Below are 27,585 nucleotides of genomic sequence, written 5' to 3'. Positions count from 1 at the left end.
TTATGAACAACCCAATTACAAGCACTGAAATTGAAGCGGTGATCAAAAATCTCCCCCAAAACAAAAGCCCGGGACCAGATGGCTTCACAGAAGAATTCTATCAACCATTTCAGTTCAGTTCAGTTCAGTTCAGTTGCTCAGTCGTGTCTGACTCTTTGTGACCCCATGGACCACAGCATGCCAGTCCTCCCTGTCCATCACCAACTCCCGGGGTCTACTTAAACTCATCTCCATTGAGTTGGTGATACAATCCAACCATCTCATCCTCTGTTGTCCCCTTCTCCTCCTGCCTTCAATCTTTCCCAACATCAGGGTCTTTTCCAATGAGTCAGCTCTTCTCATCAGGTGGCCAAAGTAATGGAGTTTCAGCTTCAACATCAGTCCTTTCAATGAACATTCAGGTCTGATCTCCTTTACAATGGACTGGTTGGATCTCCTTGCAGTCCAAGGGACTCTCAAGAGTCTTATCCAGCACCACAATTCAAAAGGATCAATTCTTTGGTGCTCATATTTCTTTATAGTCCAACTCTCACATCCATACATGACCACTGGAAAAACCATAGCCAACAAAAGTAAGTACTTTTGCAGTACTTGGATGCAATCTCAAAAACTACAGAATGACCTCTGTTTCCAAGGTAAACCATTCAGTATCACAGTAATCCAAGCCTATGCCCCAACCATTAATGCCAATGAAGCTGAAGTTGAACGGTTCTATGAAGACCTACAGGACCTTTTAGAACTAACACCCAAAAAAGATGTCCTTTTCATTATAGGGGACTGGAATGCAAAAGTAGGAAGTCAAGAAACACCTGGCATAACAGGCAAATTTGGCCTTGGAGTACAGAATGAAGCAGGGCAAAGGATAATAAAGTTTTGCCAAGAGAACACACTGGTCCTAGCAAACACCCTCTTCCAACAACACAAGAGAAGACCCTACACATGGACATCACCAGATGGTCAACACCGAAATTAGATTGTTTATATTCTTTGCAGCCAAAGTTGGAGAAGCTCTATACAGTCAGCAAAAACAAGACCGGGAGCTGACTGTGGCTCAGATCATGAACTCCTTTTTGCCAAATTCAGACTTCAATTGAAGAAAGTAGGGAAAACCATGGGACCATTCAGGTATGATCTAAATCAAATCCCTTATGATTATACAGTGGAAGTGAGAAATAGATTTAAGGGATTAGATCTGATAGACAGAGTGCCTGATGAAGTATGGACAGAGGTTCGTGACATTGTACGGGAGACAGGGATCAAGACCGTCCCCATGGAAAAGAAATGCAAAAAAGCAAAATGGCTGTCTGAAGAGGCCTTACAAATAGCTGTGAAAAGAAGAGAAGCGAAAAGCAAAAGTGAAAAGGAAAGATATTCCCATCTGAATGCAGACTTCCAAAGAATAGCAAGGAGAGATAAGAAAGTCTTCCTCAGCAATCAATGGAAAGAAATAGAGGAAAACAACAGAATGGGAAAGACTAGAGATCTCCTCAAGAAAATTAGAGATACCAAGGGAACATTTCATGCAAAGATGGTCTCGATAAAGGACAGAAATGGTATGGACCTAACAGAAGCAGAAGATATTAAGAAGAGGTGGCAAGAACACACAGAAGAACTGTACAAAAAAGATCTTCACAACACAGATAATCACGATGGTGTGATCACTCACCTAGAGCCAGACATCCTGGAATGTGAAGTCAAGTGGGCCATAGGAAGCATCACTACGAACAAAGCTAGTGGAGGTGAAGGAATTCCAGTAGCTCCATTTCAAATCCTAAAAGATGATGCTATGAAAGTGCTACACTCAATATGCTAGCAAATTTGGAAAACTCAGCAGTGGCCACAGGACTGGAAAAGGTCAATTTTCATTCCAATCCCAAAGAAAGGCAATGCCAAAGAATGCTCAAACTACCGCACAATTGCACTCATCTCATATGCTAATAATGTAATGCTCAAAATTCTCCAAGCTAGGCTTCAGCAATACATGAACCGTGAACTTCCAGATGTTCAAGCAGTTTTTAGAAAAGGCAGAGGAACCAGAGATCAAATTGCCAACATCACTGTATCATCGAAAAAGCAAGAGAGTTCCAGAAAAACATCTATTTCTGCTTTATTGACTATGCCAAAGCCTTTGAGTGTGTGCATCACAATAAACTGTGGAAAATTTTGAAAGAGTTGGGAATACCAGACCACCTGACCTTTCTCTTGAGAAATCTGTATACAGGTGAGGAAGCAACAATTAGAACTGGACATGGAACAACAGACTGGTTTCAAATAGGAAAAGGAGTACGTCAAGGCTGTATATTGTCATCCTGCTTATTTAACTTATATGCAGAGTACATCACGAGAAATACTGGGCTGAATGAAGCACAAGCTGGAATCAAGACTGCCAGGAGAAATATCAATAACCTCAGATATGTGGATGACACCACCGTTGTGGCAGAAAATGAAGAAGAACTAAAGAGCCTCTTGATGAAAGTGAAACAGGTGAGTGAAAAAGTTGGCTTAAAGCTCAATATTCAGAAAACTAAGATCATGGCATCTGGTCCCATCATTTAATGGCAAATAGATGGGGAAACAGTGCAAACAGTGGCTGACTTTATTTTTTGGGCTCCAAAATCACTGCAGGCGGTGACTCTAGCCATGAAATTAAAAGACACTTACTCCTTGGAAGGAAAGTTATGACCAATCTAGACAGTATATTAAAAAGCAGAGACATTATTTTGCCAACAAAGGTCCGTCTAGTCAAGGCTATGGTTGTTCCAGTAGTCATGTATGGATGTGAGAGTTGGACGGTGAAGAAAGCTGAGTGCCGAAGAATTGATGCTTTTGAACTGTGGTGTTGGAGAGGACTCTTGAGAGTCCCTTGGACTGCAAGGAGATCCATCCAGTCCATCCTAAAAGAGATCAGTCCTGGGTGTTCACTGGAAGGACTGATGTTGAAGCTGAAACTCCAATACTTTGGCCACCTGATGGGAAGAGCTGACTCATTGGAAAAGACCCTGATGCTGGGAAAGATTGAAGGCATGAGAAGGGGACAACAGAGGATGAGATGGTTGGATGGCATTGCTGAGTCAAAGGACATGAGTTTGAGTCAGCTCTGGAGTTGGTGATGAACAGGAAGGCCTGGTGTGCTGCACTCCATGGGGTCTCAAAGAGTCGGACACAACTGAGCAACTGAACTGTACTGAACACATATATACGGAATCTAGAAAAATGGTACTGAAGAATTTATTTACAGGGTAGCAATGTAAAAGCAGGCATAGAAAATAGACTTATGGACATGGGGAGAGAGGAGGAGAGGGTGAGATGTATGGAAAGAGTAACATGGAATCTTACATTACCATATGTAAAATAGATAGTCAACGAGAATTTGCTGTATGGCTCAGGAAACTCAAATAGTGGCTGTGTGTCAATCTAGAGGGGTGGAATGGGGCAGGAGATGGGAGAGAGTTTCTAAAGGGAGGGGATATATGTGTATCTATGACTGATTCATGTTCAGATTTGACAGAACACAATAAAATTCTGTAAAGCAATTATTCTTCAATAAAAATAAATTTTAAAAAGATGGTAAAGCAATTAAAATTGCTATTATTGCTCTATTCCAATTGCTCTTATCCAATTAAAATTTTTTAAAAAATAAAAAAATGTTGTACAAATGAAACAGATTTGAATGCTCAAATGGAAAAGTCAGGAAATGTTGCATGGAGGCTATAACTCTTGATATTGAAAGTTATGTAAACATATACACTTTCACCAGACCCAGTTTTTGCAGCTCCTGAACTTGCTTGGCCCCTATCATGGCCTCTGGCATTTAGCTCTTTGCTTAGTGGGGAGCCCAGCTGCTGTCACTGTCATTTCACTTCCTAGCACGGCCAGCCATCCCAGCCTCCTCCAGAATGTGGGCCAGACTTTGAGCCAGCTTCTATCACATACACTGAGGAAGGACCCTTAGCAGCCCCGGTGCCCAGGTCCCATTTGACTGACCCACAAACATGAAGGATGTCCTTTCATTTCTGGGCTTGCATGTTATGCATTTATGTTATGTGGATGGCTACCTGGAGGTCAGCTGAAACTCTGAAATGTAGGGGAGTTCATGACCTGTACAGCCCATTTAGCCAACAAGAGTCAGCTGATGGACAGGAGAAGGCTGGTAACCTCCCTCTCCCACTCTTTGAAGGACTATCCCAGGGAATAAAGTCCTACGTCTGTCTGGTCTCCATGCCTCACTACTGAGCATCTGTACTGTGACCAGCTGTAAAGGTACCACGTGGTATCTACTCTCATCCCCTCCCATCTCCTTCACTCTTGTTACCCTGAGATGACATATCCCAATAATGTTCTCACACTTGAGACATGCTGCTGGATCTATTTTCTAGATTCTTTCTATGGCAGGGACTCAGGGTGAGGCTTTCTGAGCAAAGTAAGGAGAGAGGAAGGCAGGTGTGCTGAGGTCTAGTATTGGTGGCTGACATGCAGTCTCTCACCCTCAGGTGACCGGGGCTTCTCCATACCAGGAACTCCTCAGACTGGGCCCACTGTGGGATACACAATTCCTCTGCCCTTGTCCACCAGCTGCAATAGCGACAATAGTTACTTTTTTCCTTATGCTTTCTATAATTTCCTAGTATGTAATCCACATGGAATCATAAACTAAAAGTCATAAAAAAGAAGTTCTATGTATTTCCTTAAATTCCAACTCAAAAACAATGACATTCTTGAAGCTAAAAGTAAACTCTCTCTGCTCTGTGATGCCTGGACTGTTTTTAGGTCACTTTATAGCATTTATCACAGATTGTCTTGTCTCATAAATGATTCTTGGATATCATCACATCTACCAGATGAAAAGCCCCTTGAGGGGAGAGATTATAATTGAGTTTTGTACCTTCTGCAAAGCCTATCACAGAATACAGCACGTAGTAGGTACTCAGCAACGATGAGTTGAATACAATTAGCAACCCATCCACAAGGTTAAGAGAACCCGTAAATATGTTCCTTAAATCATTACTGTTATTATGGTTAATTTAAACTTCTTTTATGGAACCCAACAACAAATCTAAAATGTTCTGCTGCTGCTGCTGCTAAGTCGCTTCAGTCGTGTCCGACTCTGTGACCCCATAGACGGCAGCCCATCAGGCTCCGCCGTCCCTGGGATTCTCCAGGCAAGAATACTGGAGTGGGTTGCCATTTCCTTCTCCAGTGCATGAAAGGGAAAAGTGAAAGTGAAGTCGCTCAGTCGTGTCCGACTCTTAGCGACCCCATGGACTGTAGCCTACCAGGCTCCTCCGTCTATGGGATTTTCCAGGCAAGAGTAATGGAGTGAGGTGCCATTGCCTTCTCTGAAAATGTTCTGCAGCTCAGTGCAAAGCCACACTCAGATCATACTGTGAATTTTCAAGCACCTGACAGTGGGGATTGATTCTCAGGCGTTCTCAAGGTCAAGGACATTAGAATCCAATCCAACAATATGGAAGAGAGTTTTGACCCATTGGATCACCATATGAGAAGAAACTTTTCATTCACTCCATTAATATTTCTGAGCACTTACTTTGTGCCAAGCACTGTGATGATCAAATAAATGCTTTTGAAAGTGTAAATTATGTAGGGGAAACAGCTATACTCATCCATAGGAACATTTAAAGGTTATTGATTTCTTTCCCCCAATTTTTATTTAGAAAATTGATTTCCATGTTCCTATACTTCATACTATGTAGTTAGTTCCAAAGAATTTTTGCAGTCATTACAGCAGGTGAATAAAGGGAGAAATCAGAAAAGGGCATGAGAAACTTGCCAGAAGTATTAGTAATTACTATTTTTAGTTGAAAAGGTAGACTCCAGAAGAAGATATAAACTTGGCAGTGCTCATAAAAAAGAAAAAAAGATGCTTTAATTTTGTTAAATCTTTGACTCTGAGAAGCCTTTATATAATAAGCCTGGGCCGACTCCTTTTTTTTTTTACATTGACGTCTTCCCAGGAAAATGCTGCATGATATGATTTTCAAGGCTAATTTGTTTTTTTGTCTTAGGCACTGTCCCTGGCTACAAATTATCCTTCCAAGCCTCCCTAGGATAGAAAGTCTCCTTCAAAATTCCTAACAGGCAGCCTGGTGGAGAGATGGGAGGGAAAGAAGGGAGGGAGGCAGGGAGGGAGGGAGGGAGAGAGAGGTAGAGAGGGTGTCTGTCTGCCGTGTACATGTGGTGCAGGCAGGGAGATCAGAACGCTCACAGAACAGGCACTGTAATTACATGGCCCTCAGAAGTATATTAGCCCCACGGGGAACTCGGCTTGCCTGTCTACTTGGGGAGGAAAAGTAGATTTGGGGATGGTGGAAGGGGTCAGTTCATAACTGACTTCCTGCTTGGTTCTGGTGAGAGCATCTGCTCATCTCCAGTGACTGCCTGATGCTCATGGTCAGCCTCTGCTCTCTTGCTCCCAGAGACTTGATTTTGCAAAAGGGAACACACCTTTCTGCAGGAAAGAAGACTCTGACCAGACTGCGAGCGGTAGGTTGACATCCAGCTTGTTTATGCAGCAGAATTGCTGAGAGATGCAGAGAAGGCGGGGAGGGGAGGTTATTCGGGCTGCCTGATTTATCTGCAATAGGAAATGTTTTATTTTAATCGTCAGTTAAAAGAAGAGTTGCTGCCTAGGCTCAGGTGCCAGTGAAACATCTCAGCTTTTATATTTGTGTCTGATGTGGCTTCTGTGCTTGTATGGCTTAGGGAAGCTAGGCAGGGTTCACATTTTAAAAAACCTGCAGCTTCCTATTTTTCCTCTTTTTTCCCTCTCTCTCCTTAAGCAGAATTCCTACCCCTTCTTGCCAACATCCCCCTGACCTCCCCTGCCACCCCACGTGAAATGTGGCCACTCAGTGTCTCGAGCCCTTTTGCACCTGAGTCTGAATTTTTTGCTGTTTTGCTGTAGGTTTCTGTGGATGCTCTGCAGTTGCCCAGGGCCCAGGCGAACTGAGTGTGCAGGAGGTTCGTGCATGGGAATCGGAGACCATGGCAGTGCAGCTGGTGCCAGACTCTGCTCTCAGCCTGCTGATGGTGAGTGCTCGAGAGGAGGTGGGGCCCGGGCAGCGCCCAGCTCCAGCCTCTCTGCATCACACACCACACACCGTGGGCTGCTGCTCCTGCTGCTTCAGTAGCTGCAGACATGTTCAAAATCTCTGCTTTATCCCACACGCTGTTCTGAAATGATTTCTTGGGTAAAGAGTCTCAGCCATGACAAAGCACTTCCAGGGAGAAGAAGCCTTAGATTTGCCATTATAGAAACTTGTTGCTTAATGCTATTTTGAGAGATGAGTTTGCAAACAGGTGCTGAGAGCCTCTGGAAATAGATTCCCACCAACGCCTCCCCTTGGATCTCAGCATCCTCTCCCTACCCCCCAACACGTCTTTTTTTTTTTTCAATCTAAATTGAGGTAATCAGGTTTGTTTGTTTGTTTGTTTATATCTTCTCCTGGCAACCATGCAATTTTTTGCCCATAGGGTGATAGAATAGGCCTTTCATTCCAGGTGCCCATGTGTCTACTCAGATTTCCCCATAAAAACAGCCCATGGGGTTGGCTTATGGCCTTTTGTGGCACTTGGGCTGCAGAGCTGGAGAAAGCTTATCTCCCAACCACAATTGAGGAGACCGTGGCAAGCTCTGTATGGATCACTGACCTACTTTCAGCTGCTCTGTGATTTCTATTATGTTAAGAAAGACTCTGCTCTTAGCATATTTAAACAAACAAGGTCAGTGGCATTGCCTTGTTTTTACTCTATTGACCTTTTGCTGGACGCTGGGTTCAGGGTTCAGTTACTGTCCTGTGGCTCCACCCTCCTCCTCACCAAGTAGCCCACATGCCCTGAGGATGCTGATGGAAGCAGCCCACATTAAGCTGGGTGTGCGAATGGATGTCACAGTGACATGGGAGATTTTACACACAAAGCATAAGTACTTCTGCTGTGTGCATTGAGCTCTCCTTTCCGATGGAGAAGGGGAGATGCTGCTTTTGGAGACCTGGGGAGTTTGTTAAGGCTGCTTGAAAGATGAGCGGGCTGGGAGCCTGTCTCCTGAGTGGTGAGCCAGGTCAAACTAGGAGACAGATCCCGTGGTTCTGAATTATCCCAAATGTGGTTTAGGCCACAGAGGTACTTGAAATAATTGAGATCTCATGAGCCTCTGCTGGCTTCTGATGTCACTGGGGGAGAAGGATGGGAAAGACTGAAAGTTGTTTTCTGGAGAAATTACCCTTTATACATTTTCCTTCCCTCATAAATTCTATTGTTTGGTGATGCTATAGCCTCCATCATCTACCCATGGCCACAGAAGTGGATGGTAGGGATTTTGAGTGTTTGTGACCGTGGCAGGCACTGAAGTGGCAGTAACTGTGAGGACCAGGGGACTCCCAGGAAACTAAGAGTCTGGGTTATATGCCAGAAAAGTAGAGGTGTGCACACTCACATGCTGGTATGCACATGTATATTATCTGATATTTTTTAAATAATACAAAAATAAATTCTGTATTGTGCTAATGCAAAGCACAAACATGTTCTTGAGAAATGGCCTGCTTGCCTCCAGATTTCTGTTCTGAATTCTCTCCTGGGCTTCTGAGCACTGGGATATGTGTCTGTTTTACTGGGAGCCCTAAGGTTGCATCTTTGGTACCCAAACAGCTCAACATCCTGGTCTAGCTACTTCTGATACAGACACAGTCAGGTTCTCCTGTTTCTGGGGCTCCCAGATATTACAGTCACCAACCCGGAGGTCTCTGCAGCTCAGACTTGATCCTCTCTTTGTCAGCAGCCTCTGCCCTCAGATCTCTCCCCAGCACTCACCTCCTGCCCAGATTAAAGGACTGTGTGCACTTCTCATTCGGAAGCAAGGGGAAATAGCTCTTGACACCGTGATGGACCATTAGATTAGAAAACCCTGGAGCATTGTGTGTAATCGGAGTCAATGCATGTTTTCTGGTTCATGTGTTGTTCATGGGAATTTTCCCCTATGGACTTCACTGCTTTTTTTCATCTTTATGGGTAAAGCCTTAAAGGAATTATTTCCCTGACCAACTACATGATGAGTCTCAAAAATTATAAGCAAGTCCAGAGGAAAGAAAGAAGGAAAAGAGGCCGTTTAGCAGAGTTGCTTTGGCTGTGAGTTGAGGAAGGAAACTATAAACATTATAATTTATTAGTTAATCAATCAGCCAATCAGTTCCCAGTATTTATGGAGTGCTCAATGACTGAGGGAAGAAGCATGCTGTAAGATCAAGAGTGGGAGCCTCCCTCAAACACCCAATCTGGGGGAAGGTCAATATCAGGATGCCTGATTGCAATTTTGGTTCTGTGTCTTGGAGTCACTGGGCTGCAGGGAATCCCAAGGGTGAGGGGAGAAAGGGGGAACATATGTCCACGCCCATTGCTTTTGGATAAGGAGGCGGCCAGAGGTTATATTCAGTGTAGCCTCTAAATGATTCAGGGCAGAAGATGTTTATTTGGCAGTGGAAATGGCAGCAGAGTCTAGAGGTAGAGAATCCTGTGTTCTGTTCCCAGCTCTACCATTCACTGGGTGATCCTGGGTATGTCGTTTCCCCTCTCTGTGCCTTAATTTGAAGGAGTCTAAATTGAAGGGGTTATGCTCATCACCAGGATTCTTTACCGCTCTGTTAGACATGATTTTAGACCCCTCGGAATAGTATTAAATATTTAGAATAGGGCTCCTAATGCTTTATTCAGCATCGTGTCTTATTTGCTCCTTTAGCACGTGAACAATAGTGCTTTTGGAAGTGTGTTCCCATGGCTTTTATGCCAGGGCAAGTATGTTTCATACTATTTTCTGGAATGGGTAAGCATTAGGATTCATTCACATTCTGCTCTCAGGAGTCCTACCCCATGGAAGCCTGATTTATACTGTTTGAGAAGTGCCTAGTTGCTTTTGTAACCTGGGGCTGGGTTTGGACATCTGGGTGGGGTTCTGGGTTGTACTGTGGTGGGTGATGAGATTCCACACAAGATGAAGGACCTCACCAACCAATGAAGGGTGATCTTGGAGAGGATGGGTGCTGGTGGTGGGGACAGTCTCCCATGCTGTGGAAAAGCCCATCTTTGCAGAAAACTTGGGAAGCAAGAAAAGATATGCGTTTGTCACACTGTTAGGAGCTTTCAGCCTGATGTGAATAATTGTAGAACAGGAAGCTCTTGGCTGTGTGTCATTTGCTGAAGTCATGTGAGTTTGGAACACACTAAAGCCGGGGATTCATTGATTATTTTGTAGCGACAGTATAGAGATACACAACCAAGGGGCTGCCAAGATGGCTTTAAGATGTTTTAGCTTTGAGATTCTGAAAGCTCAGACACTGATTAAAATTATTTTAATGTAAATTAGCCAGCTTGTCAATAATGCGCATCAGGCTTTTCTGCAAGCAAAGTGTCTTTATTATCTCATATAATCCCTTCAATAATTTTATTTTTAAGACAAAATTGATAATCGGAATTTGAGGACCTGTCAGTGGTCACACATCAGAAATTGATGGTGCAAAGTCTCAAAATTGAGGTCCTCTGACTCTTAAGCCAGTGCTCTGTTACCATTTCAAAGCTTGAGAAACTGGCCACCAGGATCTTCTGACACTTTGGGTCAGGCCCACAAGAGGGGGCCTTACCTTGGAGCCCTTCTGAATTTTCCACATTTCTTGGTGGGTAATCCTGTCTTCCTGGTTATCATTATTCTTTTCCATGTAGACATGTAAAATCAAAAAGTGGTATGCCACAAGTATGACTCAAGATATCTGGTTTGACTCTAGCCAAATGAAGTATTTTTATATCCATCAAAGTCTTGCTGTGTTTTCAAGGTCCCATTCTCTTGGACTCTGTTTCTAAGAAATTTCCATTCTAAGAGTCACATTTTACAATAGGAAAATTAAATATGTAAAAAGTCTAATTCATAAGTCAGATGAATTAGCAGGTGGTTATTCTCAATGAATGAAGAGTGTGAATTAGACTATCCAGCAGGTTCTTTCCATTATAAAAATTTGATTTCATATTTCTGAAATTCTCTCTAATAGAATCACTCCTTGGTTTGTTTTTAATAGATTCCAGTTGATAATCTGCTGTCCTGTAGCTTTATTGTTCTCATTTCATTTCATTATAGACACTTCTATCTTCAACCATTTTCTTTAGTTGGACATTTTCTTTTTAATTAACCAAAAATTATTTGCTGAGTATATGCTCTGTCCAAAAAGAATAAAAACTGATTACTGGCTTTAGTGGACTTACAATCTAATTGGAGAGACAAGATAGAGACATGAGGAGACTGTATTAGGCATTCACAGGATGACTTCAGAGAATGACATAAGAACTGTAATAATACAGTGCATAACCATTACCAAGTGAGCTCTGGGGTGTGCTGAGTTCCAAAAGCCCTGGGGTACACTGATTGTCAGAATGGAGGAACTGATTAAGTTAGGTATAGTGTTGAGGAATCAATGTGTTAAGAGAGCATATTTGAGGTGAGGAGAGTGATGGAATTACACTCAATCTATATTGTGTTTGGACAATGGAAAATCAACTGGTTTGCATAGAGTGGCTATAGGTAGCAAAGGGTTACATGGTCAGTAGAGTAGATTGGGGTGTGACTTAAGTTCTAGTTCTATTTGTTGTTGTTCAGTCACTAAGTTGTGTCTGACTCTTTGTGACCCCATGGACTACAGCATGCCAGGCTTCCCTGTCCTTCACTATCTCCTGGAGTTTGCTCAGATCCATGTCCAGTGAGTTGGTGATATTATCTAACCATCTCATCCTCTGCTGCCCTCTTCTCCTTTTGCCTTCTGTCTTTTTCCAGCATCAGGGTCTTTTCCAATGAGTCAGCTCTTCACATCAGGTGGCCAAAATATTGACACTTCAGCTTCAGCATCAGTCCCTCCAATGAATATTCAAGGTTGATTTCCTTTGGGTTGACCGGTTTGATCTCCTTGCAGTCCAAGGGACTCTCAAGAATCTTCTCTAGCATCACAATTCGAAAGCATTAGTTCTTTGGTGCTGAGCTTTCCTTATGGTCTAACTCTCAAATCTGTGCATGACTACTAGAAAAACCATAGCTTTGACTATATAAGCCTAATTTTCACCTAAATTTGACCAGTGACACGTATCTATTCAGAATTTCTGACAAGACCACAGATTTTCACCAGATGCCAGTTGGTAAATGGCATAGAATAAAATTGAGCTCTGCCTTGAGAAATCTTGCTCTTAGTTAACAATAATAATCCTTATGTTTTTCAAAGTGCTTTTGCATTTATTGTCTTATCAGATGTCCCCTGCAATTCAAGTGGGACAAGCACTATATCTTTCTTTTATATGATGAAGCTGAGACTCAGAGAAGTTTAAATGACTTGCCGAACATGAAATTGAAATATTACCCAGGTTTCTATGATGGCTAACTCATAAGTTTGAAAATGTGATACTGACAACCTTTATGGAAATTCAAGGAATAATACAAAATATAGCCATCTAAAGCATTGTATATGAAATGGGACCATCTAAGCATGGGGCCTGGGATGGGGACCCTGGATGTTGTAGTCTACAGGTGTGACTGGTTCATTTATCTTTCTGGTTTACAGTAGAATAATTATGCAAAGTGTCTGGGAAATGTCATGTCATTGTTACATCTAGTTCAGTTCAGTTCAGTCGCTCAGTCGTGTCTGACTCTTTACGACCCCATGAATTGCAGCACGCCAGGCCTCTCTGTCCATCACCAACTCCCAGAGTCTACCCAAACCCATGTCCATCGAGTCGGTGATGCCATCCAACCATCTCATCCTCTGTCGTCCCCTTCTCCTCCTGCCCCCAATCGTACCCAGCGTTAGGGTCTTTTCCAATGAGTCAACTCTTCGCATGAGGTGGCCAAAGTATTGGAGTTTTAGCTTCAACATCAGTCCTTCCAATGAACACCCAGGATTGATCTCTTTTAGGATGGATTGATTGGATCTCCTTGCAGTCCAAGGGACTCCCAAGAGTCTTCTCCAACACCACAGTTCAAAAGCATCAATTCTGCGGCACTCAGCTTTCTTCACCGTCCAACTCTCACATCCATATATGACCCCTGGAAAAACCATAGCCTTGACTAGACGGACTTTTGTTGGCAAAGTAATGTCTCTGCTTTTAAATATGCTATCTAGGTTGGCCACAACCTTCCTTCCAAGGAGTAAGCGTCTTTTAATTTCATGGTTGCAATCACCATAAGTAGTGATTTTGGAGCCCCCAAAATAAAGTCTGACACTGTTTCCACTGTTTCGCCATCTATTTCCCATGAAGTGATGGGACCAGATGCCATGATCTTAGTTTTCTGAACGTTGAGCTTTAAGCCAACTTTTTCACTCTCCTCTTTCACTTTCATCAAGAGGCTCTTTATTTCTTCAGTTTCTGCCATAAGGGTGGTGTCATCTGCATATCTGAGGTTATTGATATTTCTCCCAGCAATCTTGATTCCAGCTTGTGTTTCTTCCAGCCCAGCGTTTCTCATGATGTACTCTGCGTATAAGGCAGTAGCTAAAATCCTTCTTACACTTAATTGTCTAGCTTCTAAGATATGGTTTCCTAATGGGTAAATCTGAAATATTGATATCAATAATTTTTGTCATTAGTGTTTAATATATAAATTTATCTGTTCTCAGAAGATGAAATTTGAAATCACTGACAGACAAATCACTTCTCTCAGATCATTCTTGTTGAATATATATTTTTTCATTTTACATCAAATCTGTCTCTCTGGTTGTGACAGAGACCTACTCAAACTAGCATCACAAAAAGAGGACGATATTGACCAGTATAATTGGGAAGACCAAGAAATGACACAGCTCCAAGAAAAACTAGATCAAGGACTTTGGGTGAGGGCCTCAGAACCCTGTTTCTCTGCCTCTCCCTGTGTCTCAATTCTACTCTGCTCTCATTGACTTCAGGCTCTGAAAGATTCTTCCTCCAGCAACTCTGGGATTATTTGTCCTTAGGAGTTAGTGAACCAAGCTAAATGAACAAGACCTTTTTTTTTCTTAACAGGTTCATCTGTTAGCATCTATTTGGCCCTGTTGGATAATAGGCTTTTCCTAGAACAATCACTGGGTCCAGGAATATGTTCTTTGATCAAGCAGGTTGGCTTCTGTCTCTAGAACTGAGGTGAGGAAGGAGGTGGGTCAATTGGCTGAAAAATCCACCTGAATCACATGAAATGGGAAAGGCAGTTTTGAAAACGAAAAGAACTCTCTGTAAGAGGAGAAGGGATGTAGCAAGGCAAAAACAATAGAAGTCCATTACAATGGTCATTGCATCTAGTTTGCCATTATGAGGAGCCTACAGAACTAGCCATGGAGGGAAAGCATTGGTGAACCCTAAATCATAGGTTCAGTTTCACTCAAAAAGATAAATGGGAAACCCCAATTGTCTAAATAGTTTATGCTGTGTTGAACAAGTCTTACCGTCACTAAAGTGGGATAATAATAGCTATTACTACATCAGATTTGGAATAATTCAATGAGATGTGCAGGCAGAGTAATTAGCACTGTTCCTGGGCCAAAGTTAATGCACAGTAAGTCCAACTATCCCTAAGCATCCCTGGGAGATTGGTTCCAGTACCCCACTGGAAACAAAGGTCCTCAAGTTCCCTGTATAAAATGGTGTAGAGTTTGAGTATAACCTACTCACATCCTGCCATGCACATTAAATCATCCCTAGGTTACTTATAAGATCTCATACAATGTAAATGCTATGTCAACAGTTGTTATGCTGTATTGTTTAGGGAATCATGACAAGAAAAGAAATCTGTGCATGTTCAGCACAGACATAAACATCATAGGTCTGACTATACAGAGCATGTCAGCAACAATGTAATATTATTAGGGATTGCTTTCACTTAATGATCGGAAAGAGAAATACATAGCATAAAACAGAATATTTAAAATACAAATAGAAAATATAATTATAAATATAGAAAATATAAATGTATTCTCTCTCTCTCTCTCTCTCATACACACACACGAACCGAAATCCCCACTCTTCTCCCTCTCTCTCTCTTTTTTTTTTCGGCTGCACAGTGCAACATGTAGGATCTTAGTTCTCTGACTGGGGAGCAAATCTGTGCCCTCTGCTTTGGAATTACAGATTCTTAACCACTGGACCACCAGGGAAATCCCTGGTCTTTTTCTGTTGCTAACCCTCATGATGATGATGGTGTTGGTGATGTTTGCTATATGATCCACTCCAGTACTCTTGCCTGGAAAATCCCATGGACGGAGGAGCCTGGTAGGCTACAGTTCATGGGGTCTCTAAGAGTCAGACACAACTGAGCGACCTCACTTTCACTTTTCCCTTTCATGCACTGGAGAAGGAAATGGCAACCCACTCCACTATTCTTGCCTGGAGAATCCCAGGGACGGCGGAGCCTGGTGGGCTGCCGTCTATGGGGTCGCACAGAGTTGGACACGACTGAAGCAACTTAGCAGCAGCAGCCTACAGTGTGGATGCGGTGAGATGACAAGGTATGGGCTCTAGGTAAGTGGTGAGACATCAAGCTAACATGAGCCTTCTCACGGAATGTCAGAAGGATCATCTGCACAGGAAGAACTGGGTTCCCCTGGTAGATGTTGACACTGTGGAGGAGGTCAGGGGTATTGGCGTCAGGATCCATGGAGTTGGAGGGCTCAGGATCTTCAGGCATCGAAGGCTGAGGTTTCACAGTTGCAGATGCTTTAGTTAGCAGCATTGTTATTGGAAGGTGGTTTTTTTTTTCATTTCCTTTGCATCAGCAAACAAATCTAGTGGTGGTTACAAGAATGTTGTTATTCCTCTGGTGACACAGAAACTTTGTTCCATCTAAAGACTGTGCTCAAGAATCATGTCCTTTAAAAACATTTGTGCCTGTTGAAAGTCTGCTTCAAATTTTTCAAGTGTCCAAATTGATGGCTCTGCCTCCTTAAAATTTTCTGCATCACCACCACCATCATCATCACCTGTGAGGATTTCAGCATGTCTTCAAGTTTCTTATTGGTAAGGGTTCCTCTATGCTCTTCTACATGTTCCTCAACATCACCCATGATAATGTCAGAGAATTCTTTCCCACAAATTTCCCTTGCAATGTTCAAGGTGTTCCTGACTTTTGCATCAAGAGCAGGGAGGCTCCTGATGTCCCTGCCTGCCTCACTCCATAATAGCTTTCAACACACATTGACTGGCTCCAGCTTTAGGGCATTGCCCTGTAATTGTGAAGCACTTCCATAAATCAGTGATGCTGCTGTCAGGTTGACATCAAGGGTACCACAAATCCTCCTGAAGGTGAGGGGGGTATGTGTCACCTTCGTGCACTTGAAGATGCCTTGATCAAGGGGCTGCAGTAGTGATGCCGTGCAGGAGGCAGAAACATCACCTCCATATTCTCAGCAGGAGAAGCAGAGATTGGGATGGCTGGGAGCCAATGTAATGTCAGTTACAAGGAAGATTGTGAATGGCAGTGCTTTCTCTTCAAAGTGCTTCTTCCTTTGAGGAATGAAGCACTGGTGGAATCATTCCAAGAGCAAGATGGCCATTACCCAAGCCTTCTTGTTGTGGTGCCAGAACAAGTGCAGGTAGTTTTCGGTTTGGTTCTTAAGGGCCTGGGAATTGTTTGCTTATTTGCTTTTGTGACCTGCTGTGTGGCCACATGGCACCAGAGTGAGGTGATCTTTTCAGACTTTGAGCCCCGGGGCTCTTTTGGCACTGGCACTCATGGATATAGGTGTGATTAGGGATCGTCCTCCAGAACAAGCCTGGATCATCACAACTGAAGGTTTGCTCTGGACAGTAGCCTTTCTCTTCTCTTCTGTGAGTCTCCTGAGATTGTCTGGGAACTGTGATGCTGCCTCAACATTAGGCAATGTGGGTTCTCCCATGATCTTTAAGTTCTTGAGGCTGTAGCACTATGCATAGCTAGTCAGCCTTCCCTCACTAGCTTTAAAGTCCTTCGTCTTCTCAACCTCCTCACAGTAGTTCTCGTACAGGCTACGTGCTTTCTCACACATCATTTTGCCATCAACAGGGATACATTTCTGTGACATGTCCTCAAGCCACCCACTTAATAGTTTCTCAGTCTTTGCAAGCACTTTGTCACCAACCTCGTTTGAGAAGTTGTTTGCCTCATTTTCCAGAGACCTAATTTGCCATTGTAGGGGCAGCACAAACACTGCCATGGATTTCAGCTGCTTTCTGGTTTATTGCTCAAATGTTGGATTTAAACTCATCGACTCTACGGCCCACTTTGGCAAGTGGCATGCCACTTTCTAAAAGATCTAGGATTTTCAGTTTCTCATCAAGAAATAGCCCTTCATGCTCTCTTAGACTTCAAGGGGGTGGCTTTGACCACTTATGTGCTTTGTAGGAGTCATTTTTTTCACAGAAAGAAAGGGTGGACAAAACATAGCAATGCCTAAATAAGACATGAGGTTGAACAAGGCTCATTCAAAGAGTGCTGGGTAAAGACTGAGGATCTGAGAAGGTAGGTGCTCCAGCAAGGGAATACCTACCTACACATCACTTTATTTAAGTGTAGTCACTATAGTGCTCAGAATATGGCTAATTTAAGTTTTGCTTTTTGAAGCTTTCTGGAATTTTCTTCCCAAATATTTTTGACCCATTTTTGGTTGAATTGTAGGGGGGTGCATAACCTGTGGATACAGAGGACCAGCTCTATTAACAGTTGCTTGCTTTATCTTTAAATAATATGAAACAACCATCCATCCAAACTCATCTCATTGGATTCCTGCAGGAGCCAGAATCAACCTAAAAGAAAAAGCCACCCATTTCTCTTTTTCTGTATCCCAGTCTCTGGACAATCAGTGACCACTTTTGGACAATCAGCCAATGGTTTTGGAAAAACTGATGCTCTGAGGGTCAGGTGAACCATTCCAGTCAAATTTAAATTTGCATTCCTGTCTTGAATAACTAACAATTTTTTCTTACCCTCTGAGGGGAGATGATTAAAATATGGACTGCAATATGTTCTCTCTGGCAAATGCAAAATGCCCACCATCCAGGCCTGGTACACATGACTGGGCAGCTACTAGTGCATCTCTGCTAAAAATTAATTGTGCGGCTGCTTTGCAAAGTTTAATGGCGGTGTGGAGAGCATATGGTCCTGGTGCAGGTAGCAGTTTCTCATTGAATTCTCTGCCAAAATAGGAAATCTAATGGAACATATGGTATGTAGCCTGGTTGTAATCAAAGGTCCTGGAAAGATGCTTGACTAAGATCGTGTGGTACATACCAAGTAGGACACAATTCCAGTGTCGGGGTAACACTGATCTGCATCTCATGTTGCATAGTGATGAGTGCTCTCTATAACCCTGGATATTGACATTTTGGTCTTGCTGTTTAGACCTGGAGAAGCAATTTCCCTGAGCGGTAGAGGCACTTCCTGTTCCCAAGAAACGTCAAGCACACCATGATTTTAATTTTCATTTTACATTCTTGACTCTCTGGTAGTGTCTGTGGCTCAGGCTTGCCCCCAAGCTCCTGGTGATTACCAAACCAAATGCTTTTCAATTTATCCTCCTGCATATCCTGCAGGTACCTCAGACTGAAATCACCCCAAAGAGGACTGATGCTCTACACATAGTCTCCTTCTTGGTGAAAGCATCATTTACTCTGTCATCTCAGAATTCACCTTCGACTCTTTCTTCTCCCTCATCCACTTTGTCCAGTTATCTCCAGGTCCTGGTACTTCTGCTTCCTTCTCTTTTCCCCATCCGGCTCCTCCTCCCCATCCTCCCCAACTCCCACCACTGTTTAATAAGTCTATAATCTCATGTACCTGGGCTACCTGCAGAGCCACCTACCTGGTCTTCCTGCTTCTGTCAGACACAGAACACTCCTTGAATTTATCCACTTTGCTCTTTTTTCATGCTGCGTCTTCATCCCTCTGCACATGTTCAGGAGTGATATTTACAAAAGAAAGGTCTAATTTCTAGACCTAATATCTTCTGATTATACCCAATTACACACAGAATAAGGCTCAAGCTTTTTAGTATACCACGTTGGTCACTTCAAGCTCTGGCCTCTGCTCACCTGCCTGGCCTTATGTCCCACTGTTCCCTCCACCAACCTTCAAAATTCCTATGTTAGCAGTTGTATGATATGTTATTTCCACTATCTGGATTCTCATTCTTTAAGTTTCCCCTTTATTTCATTCACATACACACACAGACGCCATATTTTTTTTCTATCATCTCATTTATTGGTAACACTGCTGTATGATATTTGACTTTTGTATCTATTTTCCTTAATAGAGTGTGAGCCCATCAAAAATAGAGAATACTTGTCATCTATTCATTCAACAGATATTTACTGAATACCTACTAGTTTCTGGACGCTGTTTTAATGTAAAGGATGCAGCAGAGAACAAGCTGAATGAGGCTTCTGCTGTCCTTGAGATCACATTCTCTGGGGGGTGATTAAAAAAATAAATATATTGAAAATAAACAGAAATATAAATGTTTAAGAGCCCTACTGGGAATGTAAAGCAATCATGGGGAGACACTACTGTAGCTTTAGAATAGGTGATCAAGGAAACCTCCTCAGAGTAGGTGACTTTTAAGCTAAAGAGCAATTGGTAACAAGGAATCAATGGTTGGAGCTATGGGCTAGGCTTTTCATCCAAAGAAAAGGCTATAGGACCAGAAGGAGTTTATCAAGCCCCAATGCCTGGCACTGCACTCGGTGAATTGAGTAGATTGATGTCTGGATCGATCACTTCCAAGCATTAGCACTGGGCCAGGCTCTGGGAGGAATCTGAGGTAAGTACAGCTCATAGTCCTTATCCAGAGCTTAAATCTCATTAGAGAAGTAGAATTACAGAAAACATTGAGGTACCACTGCATGAAAGGAAATGGCCCCAAATTAATGGGTGTGGTGCCAACAACATGTTGGAAGGCGTTCAGAGGCATGTGGCTGTGGTCAGGGGGACAGGAGAGTGAAGCTTAGAGATCTAGCTAAGACAGAATCTGTGGAAGAAAAGGATATCAAGTCATGTCAAAGGGTGCATTTCGCCCCTAGTTTTATTGCGATATAATTGACATACAACATTGTATTAAGTTTAAAGTGTGCAATATGTTGATTTGATACAGTTATATATTGGACAGTGATTACCACCATAAAGAATTCATCCACCAAATGGACAAATTCATTAGCTAACACTTCCTTCTTGCCATATAATTACCAGCTCATTTTTGTGATAAGAACATGTAAAATCTACCTTCTTAACAACTTTCAAGTATGTAATACCTCACTAACTGTAGTTACCAAGCTGTACACTAGATCTCCAGAATTTATTCACCTCCTAACTGGAAGTTTGTACCCTTTGATCAACATCTCACCTTTTCCCTCATCACAGCTCCTGGTAACTCCATTCTACTCTCCATTTCTGTGAGTTCAGCTTTTTTAGATTCCACGTATTAGTGAGATAACACAGTAATGTCTTGCTCTTTCTGGCTTATCTCACTTGGCAAAATGCCTTCAAAGTCCATCCATGTTGTTGCAAAGGCAGGATTTCCTTCTTTATATGACTGAACAATATTCCATTGCATATATATTCCGTATCTTTTTTATCCAGTCATTTGTTGATGGGTATTTACACTGTTTCCATGTCTTGACTAATGCACATAGTGCTGCTGTGAACATGGGTGTTCTCACAGATATCTCTGTGAGATCTTCCTTTCATTTCCTTTGGATAAATACCCAGGAGTGGAATTGGAGTGTGTTTATTTTTGATGGGAGAGGGAAAAGAGAAGGTATCTTCCCAGCAAAAGGAACAAAAAGAAGAGGGAAATTCAGGAGGAAATGATTATAAATGGCTAAGCATGGAAAGGGGATGATGGCAGAGGTGGGGATGTGAAGGAGGGATTGGTCGGGAGCCAATGGTCTAAATGAAGGAGAGGACTTGGAGGAGGAAGAAAGCTGGTGAATCTAGTTGGGACCAGATGAGGGAAGATGCTACAAATGCTTCATTGAGCACCTGGAGTAGAATCAGGGGCACTTAAGAGCCTGCCTTGGGTGGGGACTGACTTAATGATTGTGGGGGTGGAGAAGTTTAATCTGGAGGTGGCATGCAGGGTGCACTGGGGAGATGGAAGGGAGAATTCAGGTTAGAGTCATTTTCACCAGTTCAGGTGGGGGATGAAGAGGCAGTATGAGAAAAGAGCAAAGTGGACAAATTCAGGAAGTGTTCTGAAGGCAGCATCCTCAGGACTTTATGATGGATTGACAGTAGGGGACCACACACAGGGAGAAGTAGCCAAGTTGACAGAGTATTGGCTATTGGAGCTGCAGGGAGTGGGGACACATAGGAACAACCTCAGGGTGGGGAATTCAATATGAACAGGCTGCAATTAACTTAGCAGTCTGAGTGGAAGGTGCTGAGGTAATAACAAGATTTCCCAGCAGAGATATGTGACGGGTAGTTGGAGATGCTTGTCCCTTTAGGTCCGTGATTAGATGTGAAGGGGCAGAACTGGGAGTGAGACCAGAAACTCAGGAATCCCGAAGAAAGACTATAGGGAGAAAAGAACAGGAGGTCAAGCCTGTGAAAGGGGAATTCCAGCAGATGTGGTTAGAAAGAGTTCATACTACCTTGGTATATGAGGCCACCTTTGGACCATATCGGTGTTACCTTGACTGTGGAATTAATTTTTCTTGTGTTAAACATACCACATGGCCTCATTGGAGCAGCTGAGGAGCTTTTTTGCTAGACGTTGGTTAAATGCAGTTCCATTAGATGACTGCACTTCGTCAGATTTCTGTGGTGCATGACTGAGCTGGGAATGTACATAAGCAAACTGTTACTAAACTTCACAAAGCAGCTGATGTGTCTGGTGTGTGTGTGTGTGTGTGTATGTGTATTCCAATTATACTGCTGCATACGACTATCTCACACTATGTGACTTAACGCAATTATTTTATTGTGCTCACCAGTTCTATGGGTCACAAGTTCCAAAAGTTGATGATGGGAATGGCTTGTCTCTGCTCTAGTGTCTGAAACCTTGGCTAGGAAGAGTCAAAGTCTGGGGTCACTGGACAGGTGGAGTCTGGCAGCTCCTGGAGGTGACTCCACTTATATGTGGTGGTGATGATGTTGCTGTCAGCTGGACCACAGCTGGTTGTGTTGACCACAGTGAATGTCCAGGGCCTCTCCCTATGGCTTGGGCTTCCTCACAACACGGCTACTTCCAAACAGTTGCACTGCTTACGTGATGGCTCAGGACCCAGAACCAAGTATCTGAGCTAACAAGGCAAAGCTGTGTGACCTTTGGGGACCCAGCCTCAGTGGTCACACAGATCAACTTCTGCTGACTTTTCTTGGTTGCCAGAAGTCACTAAGGCTCTCACTCAGAGGAGAGTCTAATCCTAAATGGAGAGGATGAGCCCCCACCTTTTGATGCAAACGTGTCAACATATTTTAGGATGTGTTTAAGAGCCACCACAATGTGTGTTCATTTGTTGTGTTTACTTGTCAATGTGTGTTTACTTGTTGTATTATGCACGACTTGTCTATGGAATTTTGCTCCATAAATATCAATGGAATGGTAGATTGATATATGAATAAGCCAATTATTTATTTATTTATTGCCTATTAGCAAAGTGTTACTTTTGAGTTTTCAGGGTTTTATCCAAACTCTAAATATCTGAAGAGTCACAAGTGTTTCATGCTTCTATGTTGTACCTTCAAAGACTGTCCAGAGAATGTATGAGTAGTGAAGAATGTCAAGATCCATGACCTCTACCCCAGGTTTTAGTTCCCACTGATGACTGGGAGCTAATAATGCAATAGTGTTGCTTCCTTTACATGCTTGGTATTTGGACTCCTAATTTGTTTTGTGTCTTTACTGCCATGTGTCGAGGTAAAAGAAGGGATGTAGCTTGATGTTAGGACTAAAATGCCTTTCATTTTCCCACTCTTGAAGAGTGTGAGTATAATTGAGCCTTAATGAACACGGCTGAGGTCATTTCCCAGGGATTAATGACAGGGAGAATGTGTTCATGGCCTGAGGCTTAGTCTTCGGTCATTAACCTAGTTGGTCATTAATATTGTCCAGGAGTGCTTTATGTTAGGCCATTACAATCACTGCCATATGCCGCTATGATCGGAAACGTGAACATTACCTGTGTCAACAACTATTTGCTACCTCCCCATTCCCCATGATTACCGAGTCAGGCAGTAATACATACTCCAAAACCATGAAGCACCAAGGGCAGGGAAATCTGAAGCTTCCCGTCCCCCCTCACCCCTTCTTCCTTCTCCCTTTCCCTCCCCTCTTCTTCCCTTCCCCTCTCTTTTAAAAATGTTTATGGAAGGTAGCACTTAGATAAAGTGCTAGGATACAGGAATCAATATGTCCCTGCTCTCAAGAAATTTAGAGTTTTGCTGGAAATGTCAATAAGCAAGTAATTTCAACATAGCAAGTTAATGTTATAACAGAGAAATCGTCAACGTGTTGTAGAACACAGGAGCACAAAGTAAGAACCTCTAAAGGGTGCTGATGTTTCAGGTGAGTTTTGAAGGATTAGGGATGGGAGGTGGATGGTGGTGTTGGGAGTTCCAGATATAGGGAAGAGTGTACACAGATGCAAATGAGAGAGCTGTATGTTTCAGCAACTATGTGGCATTTAGGTATGGGAATAGTAAGAGGGGATGGCAGAGATGAGATCAAGATCCTGGCTAGGCATGGACACAGGCTGCTTTCTGAACAAATGGTAAAGAGTTTGAACTTGAAACTTACTAAGGGTCACTAATGCTTTTAAACACGGGATGAACGCTCAGAGTTGGGATACAGGAATATCACTTAAGAAGTAGTACAGAGAATGGATAGAAAGAAGAAGTTACCTGAGGGGAGGGAGCCTGGGTAAGAAGATATGGAAATCATCCTGTTGACAGTCCAGTTGGATGAATGCCGGGCAAGTGGGGATGGAGGAAAAGGATGGACTCATGGGCCACTGAAGTGGAAGGCAGAGATGGGTGCTTCGTCATAACTCCCACTAATAAAATAAATACCTGCTTCAACTGGCTTACTGTAGGGAAATGCTTTAGTTCAGATAGCAAGTCCAAAGGTAAAGTCATTACCAGACTCTGATCCCACCCCTACTCCCACCTCCTCAGCTCTCTCTGCTCTGTCTGCAGGCTGACTTCCCTCACACGGTCTCAAGGTGGCTGCCAGCAACACCTGTTCAAGCCTAGGTGGAGAGAGGAAACGTTTTCCTCAAAATAGGAACAATAAATTCTTCCTTTCTTTTTGAGAGCACCCACTCAGGTCATCTACCCTCCCCAGGGGAAATTCAAGCACCAGTTGGCTTAAGCCCGGGATTATGAACTGATCACTAGCCAAGAGGCATGGAGTGAGCCTGCTTGGCTTGGATACATCAGTATTTATGCAGCATCTGGGAATGGGATCAATTTCACATAAGAGGAGGAGAAGAAGGTGGGTGTGGTTGCTGCAGAGACAACAGTATCTGTGACTAGAGCACAGAAAAGGGCACTCAACCCTCCCACCCTTCCTTGGGAGAACTGGAGGAAGAGAGATGTCAGTATGTGGATTGTAAGTTTTTTGAGAGAAGGACATATGTCTCATTCACCATTGTTTATTTAGCTCTTATCTCAGTGCCTGGCAAATAGTAAGTGCTCAGTAAACATTAGTTGATTAAGTAAACTCATCTAGAAAGAGACAGTACCTGAGCTTGAAGGTACAGATCATGATATGAAGTAGAGGAAGAATTTCAAGCAGAGTTAAAAGAATTTGCAACAGTAAAGAATCATACAATTGCATCATACATTTCAGTGAAGTTAAGAAGTTTAGAATCACAGACACAAAAGTCCAAGGCAGGGAGAGGCTGAGGATGATGTTAGAAAGTTAAGGAATGACCATATTCTGCTGAGGAGCTTGGGTCATCTCTTACAGAGAATGGAAGACACCTGAAAAGTTTTAGACAAGAGAATGAAGTAATCCCATGTGCATTTGTCTAGATCATTCTGCAAAGACGTGTAGAACATGAGAGAGACATGATAAGGTGAAATCAGCAGTTGATTAGTTTTTGATGGGATGTGTAGGCAGAAAGAGGAGTCAAGGATGACCTTAGGTCATTATGTTGGGTGAGGAGGCAGGGGGAGGTCACAAGGAAGAATAGATTTTAAAGGATTAATGACACTTTGTTTTGGATGGGCTCATGGGAGCCAGTGAAACATTATAGGGGAGGTGTCTAGCTGTGGTCAGGTGTTTGCGTGTGAAGCTGGAGAAGAGTTCTGGTTAGGACATGCATATTCAGAATTGCCAATATTCAGGTGCCAGTTTGAACAATGAGAGAGAATGAAACCACCTGGGGAGTGTAGACTAGGTGGAGCCGTCAGCCATGGGTGAGGCACTGAAAGGATAGGGAGTGGGAACAAAGCCCAAAGAAAGAGACAAAGAAAGTCAAGAAGGTGGAAGGAGGTCCAGGAGCATGTGCTATCTTGGATGACAAAAGAGTAGAGAGTTCGAAGAAAAACCAAGGATTGATGATTGAGGCCATCAAGTGAAGCAGAGAGATAAAGGAAAATAAAAACTGAAACATGTTTATTGTATTTGCCAATCAGGATGGCAGTGGTGACCTTATGGTGAGATGCTTCTTAGATGTGATAAAATCAGAAGCTAGGTTGCAAATGAATGATGAGGGAATAGAAAGTGAGTAAATATACACAGAGACGATATAGGAGAAGGGGAGAAGAGATGGTAACCTGAGGAGTGGGAGGAAACAAGGGAGGCATTTCAGAGATGGGGAAATCATAAGCATTGCTATGGACTCTAGGAGAGAGGCTCAAAGAGATTGCAACATTAAAAGTGCAAGGAATTGGGGAAGGGATGTTGGCAATGACATGATCTAACAGTTCCAAAATGGCTGCTGCAGCTCCAACCATCACATCCCTCACTTCTGTGTCCAAAAGCAGAAAGAGGAGGAACCATAAAGAGAGCACTCCTTGTGTCTCTTAATTTCTGTCAAGGAGGAAAATCTCTCCCCCTCCCACAACCCCTCCAAATGCCCTCCTGAACTATTGACTGGGAATCTAAAACATACGTTTCCCAACCTCCCTTGTAGCTGGGGGTCTGCATGTGATCTGGCTTCCATGAAGCAAGCTCTCTGGCACCAGACTCGGAGAAGTGAAGTGAATGAGTAGAAGTGGCTGTTGTAGATTTTCTTGCAAGCAAGATAGCAGAGTGTTTGGTTGTTTGGGACCAACTATTTTGCAGGTGCCGGTGTCTAGTCTCTGGTGTCAGAGGTGGTGGCTGAGTGATGCTCTGGGGTCTGGAGGTATGCTTTGGCATTATGTTTGGCTCTGTGGTAAATGACCTTGGTCAAATGGTTTTCGCATATGTTCTTAAACTACCTAGTGTGTGTATGTGTTTGCATGTGTGTGTGTGCGTGTTTGCATGTGTGTGTGTGCATGCATGCATGCACGCCTGTTCTCAGTCATGTCTGACTCTTTGTGACTGCATGGACTGTAGCCAGGCTCCTTTGTCCATGGAATTTTCCAGGCAAGAATACTTGAATGGGTTGCCATTTCCTACTCCAGGGGATCTAAACTCCCTAATACTCTGTAATAATTTCCTTCCTGCTTAAACTAATTAGAGTGGATTTTGTTGTTTGCAACAAAGAACCTGGAAGAACACACAAGACCCGCTCCAGCTGTAAGAGGGACTGGAAAAGAGAATCCCTGGCTTTTTTATGTTCTTCCTGGAGAGCTGAAGGTTCAGGATAATGGCTGTTGTGTAGGGAACCAAAATGATCTGCCAAAGATAAATGCGGACCTAAATAAGTTTTAAATAGAACAGACTGGGTAAGTGTTTTCTTTGGTACAAGAGGTTTTTGGGGACCATCAAAATATTTAAAGTATAACCATCATCTTATGACAATGGTTTATGTGAAATAGCCAATAGTACAAAAGCTAAACCTATTTCATTTCTGTTGTCTGCTGATAATAGCCTCTGAAACACCAGTCAGGTCACCATCTAGATTTGAGGGATGACAGTTCCAAAATAGAATTCAGAGGAGGGAAGGTATGTAGGAAGCAAGATTGTCTTTTTTAATAAATATTGTAATCTTAATTATGATTATGTAGACACACAGGCGAGGTGGGCATGGCAACCCACTCCAATATTCTTGCCTGGTGAATCCCCATGAACAGAGGAGCTTGGTGGGCTACAGTCCATGGGGTCACAAAGAGTTGGCCACTACTGAGTGACTAAGTACACAGACACACAGGCAATATAGTTTTTGAAAATCTTGGTAGACACTTGGCCATTTGAATCTTGGATCCAAATTCTTTTGATTATTAATACCATTTTTGCAAATTAAGGTTATTTGGCTGGTTTTTAAAAATGCAAATAACTTTACATGATATATGTAACTCATGTATATGTATTTTTCACCCTCTAGGAAAAAATATATAACCTCCCACTCTAGTTCCTTAATCCTTTGGATTATTGTGTATCCTTCCAGAAATTGTCCATACAGATGCAACATCTTTACTTGTCAATCCCTATAGCATTACTTCATTCTTTTAAAAGA

The 27,585-nt window shown here is 42.8% G+C and overlaps 1 protein-coding gene across 2 annotated transcripts in view; it reads left to right on the top strand.

The window, feature by feature from the left end:
- FRMD4A (FERM domain containing 4A) overlaps positions 1-27,585 on the top strand; it is an 845,860-nt gene that overhangs the window by 144,099 nt on the left and 674,176 nt on the right. For both annotated transcript variants that reach the window (XM_081553514.1, XM_081553513.1), the window contains one exon: positions 6,923-7,047. In XM_081553514.1, the coding sequence (XP_081409640.1) occupies positions 7,003-7,047 (45 nt within the window). In that variant the 5' untranslated portion in view covers positions 6,923-7,002. The remainder of the gene's footprint in view (positions 1-6,922; positions 7,048-27,585) is intronic.

The sequence above is a fragment of the Giraffa tippelskirchi genome, chromosome 13 (genome assembly GCF_054371585.1).
Source record: "Giraffa tippelskirchi isolate mGirTip1 chromosome 13, T2T-mGirTip1v1.2.pri, whole genome shotgun sequence".
Lineage (NCBI taxonomy): Eukaryota > Metazoa > Chordata > Mammalia > Artiodactyla > Giraffidae > Giraffa > Giraffa tippelskirchi.
This window is presented reverse-complemented; position numbering and strand designations above follow the sequence as displayed.